The following is a 15092-nucleotide window of genomic DNA, read 5'->3' on the forward strand; positions in this document are numbered from 1 at the left end:
TCTGCACCTGCCTCTCCCCGTTTGTAGCTGGATGTCAGAGGCTGGTGAAGTCGCTGAAATTAACTAACTTTGAGGTTAATTAAGGAGCATAGTAAAGCTCTGAGTCTGCCACTTCAGGCGAGTCTGGGACAAGGCACAGGCTTCCTGGGTCGATATTGTGTCCTTCCCATTTCATCTTGGACTCTGCTGCTCTCTGCTCGCCTCACCAGAAGCGTGGAAATGAATTATAGATCTGTACGGCAGGAATCTCTAGCTCCAGCTGGCTGTGCACACCCTGGGATCTTGTGTCAGATGCCGTGATGGGAAGCAGGTGGGGAAAGCAGAGGGCAGCCCAGGCCTCTCCAGGGCTCACCTGGGCCGACCCTCAGCTCTTGACAGGAAGCCCGTGTCGGTGGTGAAATGGGGTGTGTAGCGGGAAGGGGAGGAAAGTGTGTAAATGCGCCTTCCTTCTCCGATCCCAGCCCTGGCATTTCAGAAAGCCTCTTGCTTCTGTAGTGTTGCAACCTGAGGCTGTTTGCAGCCAGGACCTTCTGGGAAATCATGCTTTTGCAGCATATTCACCCTGAAAAGAAGCAGCCCCTATAATAGAAAAGAGCTCTTGGCAATCATGAGACCTCTGCACTTTTCTGGCTTGTGATCTTAGTCAAGCTTGCAAGCCTCTTAGGGTTTATTTCCTTTTGCCTTCTCTTCCCCACAGGGTTACGGGGAAGTTCAGATGAGATCGTGTGTCTTAAATGCTTTGGAAGTTAAATTTCATTGTGTTTTATGTCATCAGTAGTGGGCTACTGGGGTCACAAATAGGAAAGTAGAGGAAAGCAAAAATTCACCTATTGCAAATACCTCCAGCTTGCAGTGCATGGGATGTTTTTAAGGGGTTCTCAGAAGAAAGGATTTGATTAAAATGCCATAATTTTAAATGCTATAATTCATCAACTCTAAACCGTACGTTTTCACATTTCTGAAATCAGGATGTATCTTATCAATGGCGGTCATAGTTTTATAGGTGACATTTTTTCTTTCTTGGTGGTTCATAAAATAATTATATACCTTACAACCAATGGTGTTTTGGACTTGATGAAGCCCAGTACTATTCCAAGTTTTATTTGATGTATTAGGAAATACAGTATAAACAGAAAGCACTGTGAAGTGACTTTAGGTGGACTGGTCACCCTTCTGAGGTTGGAGGGCGAGGCACACAGAGATGCTCCAAGTCCACGTTTATTCACCCACGGCTCGGACTGAGCCTTACACCATTCCTGGACAGGGTCCATGGCCCTCCTCTATGCTTTTGGCAGAGTGATATATTTTGTCCTAGACGTTGAAGGTTGGCAGCTCTGCTCTTGTGCTCCAGAGGCAGCAGCACACCAGACATCACTCTTCAGATTTCATTTTTAGAATTATCTGTAATTTGTTCTCTCTCTCTCTCTCTCTTTTTTTTTTTTTACCTCTAGTGAGTCCAGATTCCAGAGATTGTCATCTTCCTCCTTTGGACAACAAGAATTTGAAAGCGAGCTGGTTGGTATTTAAGGGATGGTTTTGGTTGTGGCCAGGGAGGGAACCCACAGCATCGGTTTGTGGGGGCAGGGCACTAGCTTGCTCTTCTGGATCTTGAGTGGCAAGTGCTGGAGAAAGGACTTCCCTGTATCAACATGGGCACCCGAGCTTGGAAAATACCATCAGGAGGGTGGTAGCTGGCTGCCCAGGATCTATGAACTCATTGGCAGAGCCAGCTGCGGGGTCCTCTGTGTCCCCCAGCACCTGTCTCTGCTTTCTCTGTGTTATCATATTTACGACTTTGGATTATAGTTAATTATTGACTTGTTTGTTTCCCCTGCTAGATTATGAGCCAAATGTGGACAAAACCATGCCTTATCCGGCTCTGTTCCCAAGTACCTGATAGCCAGTAGGTGCTTCGGAACTATTGAATGAATGATGAACAAATATTTGTCTTTCCCACCTGGGTAACAGCTCAGCTTTAGGGAGCATTCAGTTCAAAAGATGTGATAGACAATAACATCGATAAATGTCCTTTTCCCTCTCTAAAGCCCACTCCGGGGTACGGCCCAATGCAAAAGCTTGAAACGACATTCATTCACTTGTTTCGAAACTATCAAACAGAGCCCACGTCAGTTTCTCCAGGCAGCCCTGAGCTTTCGTCAGCGCTTGGTTGAAATTTAGTGACTCAACCCTGGAGTTTGTTTAGTCCCACAGTTGCCGAGACTTGAGGCGTGGACTCAAGAGTCCCGTGCGCATAGTGCTCATGGCCATGGATTGGGGGCAGACACTGTCATGTTCCGGATGGGGGGATGGTAGCTCCGTTGTGCACAACGGGAAGTTAAATGGTCACTTAATGTCAAACGGGTTAGGACATCTACCCCCTAAAGGCACAGGTGTTGGAAGCTAATCCCGGGTCTCTGTTTGCAGGGCTGCTGCTCCTGGATGACTGCAATATTTCGCCTGCAGTGAGTATGCCCCAGGCAGCGCCAGGGCCTCTGTTTGGGTGTAAAGAGGGGCCTGGTGTCTCCTGGATACTTCTCAGTTTGGCTCTCAGTGGTATGAGGAGGCTGGGAGTAAAGGTCACCCAGGCAGCCCCAGGGTGGGGGTCAGGGGTCCTCTAGGGTGGAGCTTCGGGGCTGGGGGGACACAGTCCCTGCTGTGTATAGCTTAGGACTTCCCAAGTGCAGTCGGATCCAGGGTAGCAGCGAACCTTATTTAGTTTAAAAAATTCAGTGGAAATCGTATATTCATCTTTCATAATGCTACCCAAGCCAAGTAAGGCAAAATGCTTTGGGTAGGAATTAGGTCTGTTTATCTAACATTGATAAGATGTGGGTGGAAGGGCTGCTAGACAGTTTTACATATCTTTGAGTCAATGAAAAGCAGAGAAGTAATTAGTACATTCAGCTCATTTGGTTAGAAGTTTTCTTTTCTTCAAAACTTGACGGCTGTGGAGAGAAATCCTGAAAGAGGTCCTTGGTGAGAAAGAGCTGGTCAATCACCTGTCGAATGGCAGGAGAAGCACTGACACGGGAGCTCTGGCTCTGCCATCTGGCGCCGTATCTCGTCGACTCCACGATGCCATCATTATAAGACGCACATTAGAATAATATAGATAGCACTAAGAAAGATAAAGCGCAGCCAACTAAACTATGATCGGCTACTGATTACAGTGTGCACCCCATTTCAGAGGTGTTAAAATATGAAAGGAACATCTTCATAGTTAAATGAGATTAGGTAAGTCCCTCCCTCTGTGACTCAGTTTCCCAAACTGTAAAAGGGAGCCAAGGATAATACCTGTTCTGCCTAATTCAAATGGACTAATATGTGCGAGAGAGTGTTATAAATGGTCAAGGATGGTGCAAAGTTATTACCAGGGGAGGTGACAGGAGGCAGAGTTTCTGTGGCGGAAGCCAGTGAATTCTGGCCTGGAGCAGGAGGAAGCAGGAGAGAGGGGACAGTGGAGGGAGAGTGGGTTTGTCACCTCTGCTCTTCCATGCCTACCCCAAAATTCTGTCACGAGGATTCAAACAGAGAAGAACTGATGAGAGCAGATTGTTAGGTCATCCTTGAGCCTGCCTCTGGAATAGGCTCCCGTCCCCTGGTGGGCCACTCTCCGCTGGCTGAGGCTTAGGTCCCCTCACCGCCCCCATCACAGGAGGGAGCCGCCTCTCAGCCTGGATCCAGAGTCTCAGCAAAAGCAGAAACTCTGACTCACCCTGCTCAAGGGAACTGGCAAAACCTGTCAAAACATTTCAGCAGCCCCAGCTCTGGTGTAGCTGCTGTTTCCTTCTTCCGGTGTCCACTTCCAGCTCTCTTCTGGGCAGTGATGCAGGTTCACTGATTTCAGTTGTGGTATCTATATAGCTATGTACTCTGCTTTATTATTTTAATGCTATATCGAAATATTTTTTGCAATTCAACTACCAGAGTTTTTTCTTTTATTCTAGCCTCAGAAAAGACTACCCTTTGGCTTTTTTAAAGCTGCAGTTAAATTTTAACAACTTCTCCCTGTCCACATTACAATTAATATTTAAAGAGGTCTCTCAGTTTCCTTCCTTGCCTTTCCCCAGCAAGATGGGAAAGTCAGAAGCGTGTCTTCTGAAAAACTGGAATGAAGAGTACTAATTTTTGGGTTTTAATATTCATTAATATTCACTTATTAAACACACTACTGCATTTTGATAGCTTATTTAGAAGTTACTTGCAAAGTTTTGTCCTCACGATAAACAGTAAAAATTAGCAATATTGACAATCACGTTTTTTGAGCATCTGCCATGTGCTAAGCATAGCATTAGGTGCTTTATCCTCATTGTCACTTTTAAGCCCCTGGTAAACTGATGCAGTAGGTTGTGGGCAGTGGTTTCCCTGCTGTAAGTGTGAGTCCCTCATAAGTCACAGGACTCCTTACAGTCTGACTGTAAGGCCCTGCTCAGTCCCTTCAGATCTCCTTTTTATGCTGCAGAACTTGCTCCCCTAGTAGGAGCTATTCCCAGGGCAGTGCCTTTCAACCTTCTGGGAAGCAGGGCCACCTCCAAGATCAGGAAAGAGGGAGACTCTGTAGCACAGATGTGGCTGTCTGAACCCTGGTATCTCCACCTCCACAACTGAACCAGAGCTTCCCAATGTGGCACTGAGGGTGGGGGCGCAGGGACACAGGTAGCTGGTAGCGGCTGTAGGCTGGAGGGAGAGTTTGAACATTTAGAACACTGGCTCCATCCACCTCTGTCTCCCCCAGCTCCCTGGGGATGGGGTGGGAGGGGAGCAGAGGAGGGCATGGCCGTGAGCTGGACACGCCCGTTTCATTCTGACGGTGGATCCCAACAGCCATCTTCTCAGGACTTTGTTCATGGAAGCAGGAAAGGGTTGTGGGATGGCTGTATTTGCACACCACCCCACACACTTGATGTGGGTGCAGATGTTTCTAGCAATATAAAATGGAGTGGGGGTCGGTCCCATCACCCAGGAGAACAGGGTAGGACTAAAAGGGCAGGCTCCGTCTGCTGTACCTCTGTCTCCTCATAGGTAAGAAAGTGGGGATAAAAACAGAATCCACCCTGTAGGATTGTCATGAGGAGTAAGGGGGTAACCCATCCAATGCCCCAAGGCCCTGCCGGCCCCTCTGCTCAACAAGGGCCCCTGTGTGTGTCTTGGCCAGGGATGAGCAGATCCTGGAGTGGTGTGGGGAGGACGCCATCCACTACCTGTCCTTCCAGAGGCACATCATCTTCCTGCTGGTGCTGGTCAGCGGCCTGTCCCTGGGCATCATCCTGCCCGTCAACCTCTCAGGCAACTTGCTGGGTGAGGACTCTCCCTGCTGGCCTGTGCTGGGCCAGGAGAGCCGCATGCCAGGGAAAGGGGGCACGCTGGGGGGGCCAGGGTGCAGGACCCTTGCTCAGATCTAGATGGGAGAAGGTCTCAGGTGGGTTCCTGAGCTTTCCCACATCGTTCAAGACCTGGAGAGGAATCCACCCCAAACCCAGCGCCAAGAGCTGGCACCCACCCCTAATAGCGATTGCTGGTTGTAGGAGGGGGAAAAAAAAAAGAGATTTATAGATTCAAGGGCTTTTGGAGAGCGTTTTATGTTTCCCTGCCCTCACCCAAATCAGGAAGCCACAACTAATGGGCCCACAATATGTTCGTGGTGCTCAAAGTCAAAATCAGTGTGGAATTATATTTCCAGTTACTGCAGAAAATGATAACCAAAATGCGAATGCACTTACCATACCCAGAGATTCCCAATCTTGGTTTTGATAACAGCAAAGGAGGTTTCTAGTTTTCTCAAAGGATGCCATAAGAATCTTGAAGTAAGATGAATTCAGATTGTAACTTTACCCACATAGTAGGGTGAGAAGGCATGTCATCGGGTAAAGCAGAGACTTTGGGTGGTGGGGCTCTAAAAAGACTGGACCTCCCTGTTTCCTGATTGCTCTGTGCGTCTTGTGGTCCTAATAACGTACCTCCTTCCCCCTCCTCAATTTTCCCACCGTGACCCTGGAACAAAGCATCTGTGTTTCTCTACAGATAAAGACCCTTACAGTTTTGGGAGGACAACAATAGCAAACTTAGAGACTGAGTGAGTATGGGGTGGGCGGTGAGATTGTCCTTTTTGGGAGCCCCAGGTAGACCAGAGGTGTCCACAGCAGACAGGCTGAGGTCTGAACCTCCCCTGCAGCTCGCCTGCGCTTCGTGGGGCTTTCCAGCACAGAGGGGCCCTCTGCATGTGGAATTCCTTTATCACAGCAGGCCCCAGGGGACCACCCCACGAGCCCAGTGTGGGCCAAGAGCATGGGTCCCTGTGGTGTGAAGCCACTGGCCCCCAGTGCCCAGGGTGGCCTGGCCCCGTCCCCTCCGCCTGGGAGCCCAGCCTGATGGCAGGGGGTGCTCTCTCCTCAGCAATAGCCTTCTCTGGCTGCACACCATCTTTGCAGTCTTCTACCTCCTCCTCACCGTGGGCTTCATGCGGCACCACACCCAGTCCATCAAGTACAGAGAGGAGAACCTGGTGAGTGGGGCGCCCCGGGCCGGGGGGTGGGGGGCTGTGCAGGAAGGGGTGGGGGAGGGGAGCCAAGAGGACCGGGTCGAGGCCCATTCCAAGGGCATAAGGAGGGGCCTCCGTAGGACCTGGCGTAATATTTGGGCTCGGAGTTGACATTGTCTGTTTTTTTGTTTGTTTTTTAAAACTTTCCTGGTGGGCATTTTTAGGATTTGGATACCGCCCCCCCCCCTCCCCATTCTCCTTTCATTTGTGGGGCTAGGGCTGGTAATTATTGATTCTGAGTAATTTCTAAGAAGTTCAGCTGGAACCTGTCTCTTTGCGGAAGGGCAGAGGGTAACTACTACCTGGGTTCCAGGCGTGGTCCTGCTGTGTCCCTCTCCCCTCTCTGGGTTTTTCTCAGTCTCCTGTCATGCAAGGAGGCTGATAGAGTTGCTGTGGAAATGTATTCTTTGTACAGTTTTAGGAGATGCTAAGTAATGTGGGGCTCCCCCGGCCTTGGGAAGACAGAAGACAGGAGCCTTCTGACCTCTGGTTTTCTTTCTGGAGGCTGGAATACGGAGGACACCTGAGTCCACCGTAAGCCAGCTTGCCGCAGTGACGCTCTTCCCTGGTGTGGTTTCCCACAGGTGAGGCGGACCCTGTTCATCACGGGGCTCCCTAGAAGCACCAAGCAGGAGACTGTGGAGAGCCATTTCCGGTGAGCAGGGCTGTCGCCGGCTTGCCAGGGCCAGGCAAGAGGCAGAGCCAGGGCCAGCCAGAGGAGCTGCGTCCTTCCAGGCGGGGCCGGCACGGTCTCGCAGGGGCAGGGCCTCTGGCGTGCCTGGAGGTCTTTTGTTTGGTAACTGGTGAACCCGGGAAAGACATGCCCCTGCCATAGAGTACAGAGTGTGCCAGGCCCCTGTGGTGCCCTGGAGGGGCAGGGTTGGGAGTGGCTCGTCCTCTACAAGTGGCCGCCGCTGCTCCCAGAACCATAGCAGCTGGAATGTGTGCAGGATGTAGGTACAATTAAACTGTCTTGAGAGCCCCATAATAAAATAATTCACGCTGGATTCTCAGCATCAGTTTGGCGGGGTAGGAGATCTGTGAGCTGGAGCCGGAGGTGGGAGGACCCTGGGGCCATGTGCTCATCTACTGGCCCAGCCACCCACTCACAAGTGTGGGTTGATGAGTGCTGGGTTCCCCCCAGGAGGCCCCACCCTGTGCTCACAGGCCCCCGGAGCATCTGTACTGAACGCTCCCTGCAGGGGGAGGTGGATGAGAAGGCGGTGTCTGCAGTGTCCGAGGTGCAGGGAAGGAGGTGGGTGGGGGTGAGTGGACTGGGAAACCTCTCTGGGCTCCAGGGTGCAGGGCCTGGAGGCCGGTTAAGTTGCTGAACCTTGTATTCTGCTTTCATTCCTTATCAACTCGGCCGTTACTAATTTGGAGTATGGACCCCAGCGTGGGTGAAAGTTTAACTGTGCTATTTCTAAAGAAAATACTTGCTCAGCAAATTAATAGTATAAACAGAATCACAAAATGGATGTTTAAACTCTGTTGACCAACCTCTTCTTCAGAAACTCCAAGCATGTTAGAAATATTCATATATACAAACCCCCACTACTAGAATCATTTTTCTCTATTCATTGAAACAACTCCCAAAAGACTCCTGCTAGGCAACATGTGGAAACAATAGTTCCACTTGTTTATAAACTTAAAGAGAGATAAAGGTCCCTGCATTCTCATGCACACTGTCATGCTTTCCCCTGCTTTGGAGGTGCCTTTGGTGACCACTGTTGCTATCCAGAGGACAGGCATGTGAAATGGCCTCAGGGCAGGAGTGCTTAAACTGGGCTGACATTATCCTACTGATTAAGGGAATGCTTTGTCTCCAGGCCGTCTCTCTTACTAAAACATAAACCTATTCTGGCTCCATCCCCAGCACCCAGAACAGTGCTTGGCACATAGTTAGTCGGGATTTATGTGGTCCAGGGATCCCCAGAAGTTATGTGGGTGGCAAGAAAGCATTGCATGGTGACTACGAGCTTAGATTTTGGAGCCAGGCTGCTCGGAGTCACATCCTGGCTCGGGCACTCACTAGCTGTGTGACCCTGGGCATAAATCCTTAACCTCTCTGGGCCTCGGTTTCCTCTTCTGTATAATGAAGACATAACCTCACAGGTTATGTTGATGATTAAATGAGTTAGTACACATAACTACCTGGCGGATAGGAAATACGTAAGTAATTTGCTACGATTGTTAACGTGTATGTATAAATTTTCTGGAATGAGGGTTCTTTGCTTTTATTAAACTGAGGTCTGTGACATTCAAAAAGATTAAGAACAGAATAATATTTCAGTGATCCAAGACAGTGGCCTAGAGCAAACAATAAGTATATTCTTTTGGGTGGGCAGAGGGGGTAAAGGATAATGTTAATTTTTTTCCATGGGAGTGCCAGCCGATTTAAAGCCAAGTGGATATAAGCTTGAACTTTTCATGGATAACAGAAGACTTAAAACACAAAAGGCAGGGTGGTGCAATGATGGCTCAGTGGCAGAATTCTCACCTGCCATGCCGGAGGCCTGGGTTCAATTCCCTGGGCCTGCCCATGCCAAAAAAACAAAACCAAAACCAAAAATAAAAGACACAAAAGGCAAAGAATGGCCATGTTTAAAACAAAACCAAAAGTAAAAGACACAAAAGGCGAAAAATGGCCATGTTTAACTTGTTATTCTTACAAAAGTAAAAAATCTGAGAGTTCATTACAAAATAATGCAACTAAGAAGGAAATGTGGTTGTTTCTGTGGCATATGACACATTTTTAAGAATAACTGAAATTAGGACTGATGACATTATCTGTTGCCCAATATTAGGCAGATCAGCAGCAGGTCACAGCATGGACAGTGAGGACACTGACAAATCTCAGGACTTTATAGGGTTTCCGAAATGTTTATATTAATAACATTTCACTCATACACATTTTTATCCAGAAAAGGTTAAGCTTCTAATTTAATTTGACAACAATTCTCATGCAGCTCATAATTTACCAAATAAAGCTAGTTACATCTAGTACTTCTCTTTTTACAAGGTGAAAGAACAACCTTTGTGATCTGCCAGGTGCCCTCTGGAAAATCCCAAAGACAGGTGAAGATTAAAAAAAAAAAAGACAGTTTGATTTGAGAAAATGTCAAAATTTGTTAGGAAGTTTGAACACTTGGTTAAAGAGGATTATGGGTCATCGTGAAACAATACTTGGCTCTCTATTCAACCAAAGTGACAATAAAATATTTTAATGCAATGGTAGGAAAAAAAACCCAACAACTTAGTTTTTCCTCAAAAGTGAGAAGAACAGTTTTTTTTTTAAACAATAAAGGACAGGATAAAGTCAACATAAAGTACAACAAATTATCCTGATAAAACACAGACTCTCTGCTTTTTATTATTATTCAGAAAAAAAGCTTTACAACCTCTTATTAAGAATAGACCAATAGTACAAGAAAACTTTGTCATTTTAATAGAGAGGAAATCAAATTCTAGTTTTGCATCAGTATTCTATTGATACTGAGGCTCTTAAAAGCCTTATAGAAAGACCCTTCAAATCTTACCCAACTTTGACCATAAGAAATAAAATTCCTCTTCTGCAAACCTCTACAACTTTCTATATCCAATCAGGTTTTGTCCTACATTTTCCTTCTGCTCATTCTGCAACAACCAGTCATTTTACTTTGGGATAAAACTACTCTCTTTTTTTCTTACTCAAAACACATCCTGTATGCCTTGCATATTTAAGTTACCAAAAAGATCTTGGAAACTGTCCTCAAGCTGACATCCTACAAAACACAATCACTGTTGATATAACCCTTCTCAAAATAATGACTCAATTTGGTTAAATACAAACTTACTTTAAAAAAAATCACTTTAAACATCTAGTAGATGTATTGCTAGCTTATTTTATTAGTAAAACTGAATAAGCTTAGGAAGAACATCTCCAAAATGCATGCTTGTTTTGTACTTAACACTGATAACTCAGAAGACATAGCTGTTTTTTCTTTTAAATTGACAATATTAAATTAGTCTTCTTTGCCAAAATTTTATATGTCATGTGGACTTGAATTTTTAAATATTTGGGTTAGTATTTAAGAGCATTTGAAGCATGAAAAGTTTGGTTTCCTTAATATCTGGGACTTTAAGAGTACTTAATTTATATAAACATTTATTTTTAAGCCAATTAGCAAAGAATTCCATTTAGGGATTTTATAAGTTAATTTGGTAATATAAATACCATCTGGAGATAAGGAAATATCATACATAGAACATATACATATACAGACAGACAAATAGAATTGTAGCTTAAAATTTTCAGCAATGAGCCAGAAAAAACTGATTCAGAAATATGGTAAGACAGACACAGAAACATAAAACTCACTAATTTACATAAAAGAGCAGGCTTTTTGTCTTTGCTGTTTTCAGCATGGCTCAAGGAATCCTTTAAAGAGGCTATTTTAGAATCTTACATCTTTCAGAAGCTTCTGAATCCCAATTAGAGAATGTGCTCCATTGTTTTTGGGAGATTTTGGATCCTGTTTTTCTCAAGTACCTCTCAGGTGTCTCTAAAACTGGCCACTCCAGACCGAAGTTATCCTTCGTGAGATTTACATGAACTGGACAGAAAACATACAGGCAGCAAGGGGATTTTGCAGAATGGGGAGAGGGGGATTTAGGGCGAGAAGAGCCCATCCTCAAAGGTTCTGAAAACGAAAAGCAGCTGCCTTAAGGTGTACATACCCTCCATGCCCTGCCCCCCTCGGCACCAGACAGAGCAGGGCACTCACCAAGGAGATGTTCAGACCACACCAAAATCAGTTCTAACAAGCCCAGAGAGCCTCAAAGGCAGAAAGAACAGAGCTCGGATGCAAGCGAAACTCACCCCAGCACTCCATGGGTGGTAAGAGCAACAGACACACTATTTCCTGTGGTGACCACACCTGGTCACTCACCAGACACAGGGACAGTCAGAAGTCTGCTCTGGACCCCATTTCTGAAACCATAAATGTTAAAAGAAACAATTCACCACATACAAATTAAAATATTTAAAGGGTTTATTGAAAGTGAAACTGCTCCAGCAGTGAGATCTCAAACTGGGGAAGTTGGAGTGAGAGTCTTAATAGGCATCTGATCACAGCCACTTAAAGAGGCACTTCGTGTATTTCCAAACAGGAAGTTACAATGACTGATTGTCAATTGAGTTCTTCATTTCATAGGAGGGTCTTACAGAGGGGGGAACGGACATATATTATTTAATATATTATACTTGCTCATTTTTAATAGGCTATTCCTACCAGACTGAGACCATCTTATTGTTAAATGTTGCTCAAATTGCAACGTCTCAGAAATGCTCAGTTTATTAGGAATTTCTTGGGCTGTATTTGTCTTTGTCAGTTTTTATCTTTTAAAAAGTCCCTGCCGTTCCTTAGAAAGAGAGCGACTCCTGGCAACTCCCAATGCAGTTGGCCATTTTATTTTACTTAACAATGGTAACGTTATCTATTAGATAAAATTAGCCATTTTAACCAATTTTATGTGTACACTCCAATGGCATTAATTTCATTTACAATGTTCTGCTACCATCTCCTCCATTTTTTGTCAAAACTTTTTCATCACTCCAAACAGAAGCTCTGTACCCACTAAGTGGTACCTCTCTATTCCTCCATTCTTCCAGCCCTCGGTAACCTCCGGTCCACTTTCTATCTCTATGGATTTGCTTATTCTAAATATTTCACATAAGCGGAATAATATAATATTTGTCCTTTTGTGTCTAGCTTATTTCACTTAGTATCATGTTTTCAAGGTTCATTCATGTTGTAGCATATATCAGAACCCCATTCTTTTTCATGGTTTAATAATATTCCATTATATGCATATACCACCGTTTGTTATCTAGTGATTTATTGATAGTTATTTGGGTTGCTTCCACCTTTTGGCTATTGTGAATAATACTGCTATGAACACTGGTGTACAACTATCTGTTTGAGTCCTTGTTTTCAGTTCTTTGGGGGTATATACCCAGCAGTGGGATTGCCAGGTTATATGGTAATTCTATATGTAACTTTTCAGGAAGTGCCATATTGCTTTCCATAGTGGCTGCACCATTTTATGTTTCCACCAACGGTGCATGAGGGTTCCACTTTCTCAGCATCCTTTCCAGTGCTTATTTTCAGTTTTAAAATATCAGGTAGTTACATTTATGCTATTAAAATAGCCTTTTTGTATTAAATTTCAAGCTGAAAAGAGGTCTCTGCTGAGACAGAGAACAGAGTGATTTCTTTGTGCCCTTTCCCTTGGAGACTGGAGTGGGTGGGGTCTCTCTTGCCTGGGGCGTTCTCTATTTCAATGACTGTCTTTTGCCTCTTTTCCTCCCTGGGGACAGGGACGCATATCCCACCTGCGAGGTGGTGGAGGCCCAGCTGTGCTACAACGTGGCCAAACTGATCTACCTATGCAAGGAAAGGTAAGGGAGGGTTGGTGGGGGAAGAGAGCGTGCCTTGGGTTAGGCTGGCCTGGAGCTTTCTGACCCCTCCCCGCTCTGAGAGCCCAATGTTCCTTCCACGCTGGCCTCTAGTCTGTGGCTGGGAAGGTAGGAAGATTGTCCTGCCCCTTTCTTGTTCAGAAAGTGAGCTCCTGGTTCTGGCTTGGTCAACAATAGTTGAATTATTGATTGGGAGTCTGAGGTCTGTGATTTTTCCACCCCTCCTCACGGTAGAAAGAAGACTGAGAAGAGCCTGACCTATTACACAAACCTGCAGGCAAAGACAGGCCAGCGGACCCTCATCAACCCCAGGCTCTGTGGCCGGTTCTGCTGCTGCGACGTGCGGGGCTATGAGTGGGTGAGGGCCTTGTGCCTGGCAGGGAGTATGGGCACAGTGCTGGGCAGGGAGTATGGGCACAGTGCCTGGCAGGGAGTATGGGCACAGTGCTGGGCAGGGAGTATGGGCACAGTGCCGGGCAGGGAGTATGGGCACAGTGCCGGGCAGGGAGTATGGGCACAGTGCCGGGCAGGGAGTATGGGCACAGTGCCGGGCAGGGAGTATGGGCACAGTGCTGGACAGGGAGTATGGGCACGGGCAGGGAGTATGGGCACAGTGCTGGGCAGGGAGTATGGGCACAGTGCCTGACAGGGAGTATGGGCACAGTGCCAGGCAGGGAGTATGGGCACAGTGCTGGGCGTCCTCGGACACCCACCTGGAGCTGTGTCAGCACAAGGGGGCCCGTGTCTTCCGGCAGGAGGATGCCATCTCTTACTACACTCGCGTGAAGGACAGACTGATGGAGAAGATCTCAGAAGAGGAATGCAAAGTCCAGGAACAGCCGCTGGGAATGGCTTTTGTCACCTTCCAGGAGAAGTCCATGGCCACCTAGTGAGTGTGGGCTCGTGCTGGGCCCTTTCTCGATTTGTGTTGGCTCTTTAGTCATTCTTTTATCTCTCTCCAGATGTCAGGCTCTTGGATAAAGATGGTATTGCTGAATCAGCAATGCTCGGATTGGTTTACACATCCTTCCCTAGGTGTGGCTGGGAGGCAGCCAGCTGTACTCACTCCTTGGCTGGGCCGGGCCCTTGTTTGTGTGACAGCGGCAGGCCTGGGCGTGGCAGCAGCCTGAAGAGGGTGCAGCCGGCTCTTGCCAGGGTGCCCCAGGCACCTCATTGGCTCTCCTGCATCCCAGAATTCTGCCAGGTGGGGTAGATGCCACCCTCCTTTTCAGATGTCTGCCCTAGAACCACAAATCCTTCTTGTCCGTGGGCTTCGGCTCTTCCTACAAAGGCAGGCTGTGGGAGCCTGCACCAGGGGGTGGGTTTTAACTGCGCTATGGCATGGGCTTTCAACTTCTGAAGGGCTCTCATGCCTGTGATCTCAGGGTCATCTCTCCTTGGAAGCAGCAGGCACTGGGGTCAGGAGAAGATGCAGAGAGCAGGTGGCCAGGCAGATGGCCCTTCCCCTGCCTTCCTGACCTCGGGAATCAAGGATCCTGGGAACAGTGTCCTGGATGTTTCCTGCAGGGTTCCCTCCTCAGTTTAGGGGCTGTAGGCACATGAGGTGGGAGGAGGCCAGTGGAAAAGAAGACAGAAGTAGAGAGGCTTGTGAATTATTTATGGGAGGCCAAAGGGGGAAAGACTGAGACCCATTGATATGGTAAGGATCGAGGTGGGAGTCCTGGGGAGGGAAATCGTGGGGTTAGAAGGAGAACAGGGCCATGTAATGTGGTCGAATGCCGCTATAGAGCCGGGGAATAGGTGAGGCAATGAACAGATGAGAGTCATTGGCTTGGCAGCAGGATCAGAGCTCCAGCTTCTGGCTCAGGGAGCCATGTGTTGGGGTATTGGATACAGCATAGGATTTGGAGTCAGACAGTTGGGGGCATAAAACCTAAGCCACTTCAGGGCATAGTAAAATGAGGATAGTAATTCTTGGCTTACAGGTTTGCTTTGAGGAATAAATAAAATCCTTCACACAGTGTGGCATAAAATAATAATAAAGCAAAGGCCACGATCCTGTGCAGAAGGCTTCCCCAACCTCCCTAGACCAGCCTTCTGTCTTGGCCCCTGTTGGCATGCAATGGTGTTGAG

At 47.1% G+C, this 15092-nt stretch overlaps 1 protein-coding gene across 3 annotated transcripts in view; it reads left to right on the forward strand.

Annotated features, from left to right (window-relative positions):
- Positions 1-15092, forward strand: part of TMEM63A (transmembrane protein 63A) — a 43865-nt gene that overhangs the window by 8683 nt on the left and 20090 nt on the right. For all 3 annotated transcript variants that reach the window (XM_077168583.1, XM_077168582.1, XM_077168584.1), the window contains exons 4-12: positions 1452-1515; positions 2425-2462; positions 5156-5298; positions 6022-6073; positions 6394-6502; positions 7123-7193; positions 12900-12980; positions 13233-13356; positions 13754-13887. In XM_077168583.1, the coding sequence (XP_077024698.1) occupies positions 1452-1515; positions 2425-2462; positions 5156-5298; positions 6022-6073; positions 6394-6502; positions 7123-7193; positions 12900-12980; positions 13233-13356; positions 13754-13887 (816 nt within the window). The remainder of the gene's footprint in view (positions 1-1451; positions 1516-2424; positions 2463-5155; positions 5299-6021; positions 6074-6393; positions 6503-7122; positions 7194-12899; positions 12981-13232; positions 13357-13753; positions 13888-15092) is intronic.

The sequence above is a fragment of the Tamandua tetradactyla genome, chromosome 7 (genome assembly GCF_023851605.1).
Source record: "Tamandua tetradactyla isolate mTamTet1 chromosome 7, mTamTet1.pri, whole genome shotgun sequence".
NCBI lineage: Eukaryota > Metazoa > Chordata > Mammalia > Pilosa > Myrmecophagidae > Tamandua > Tamandua tetradactyla.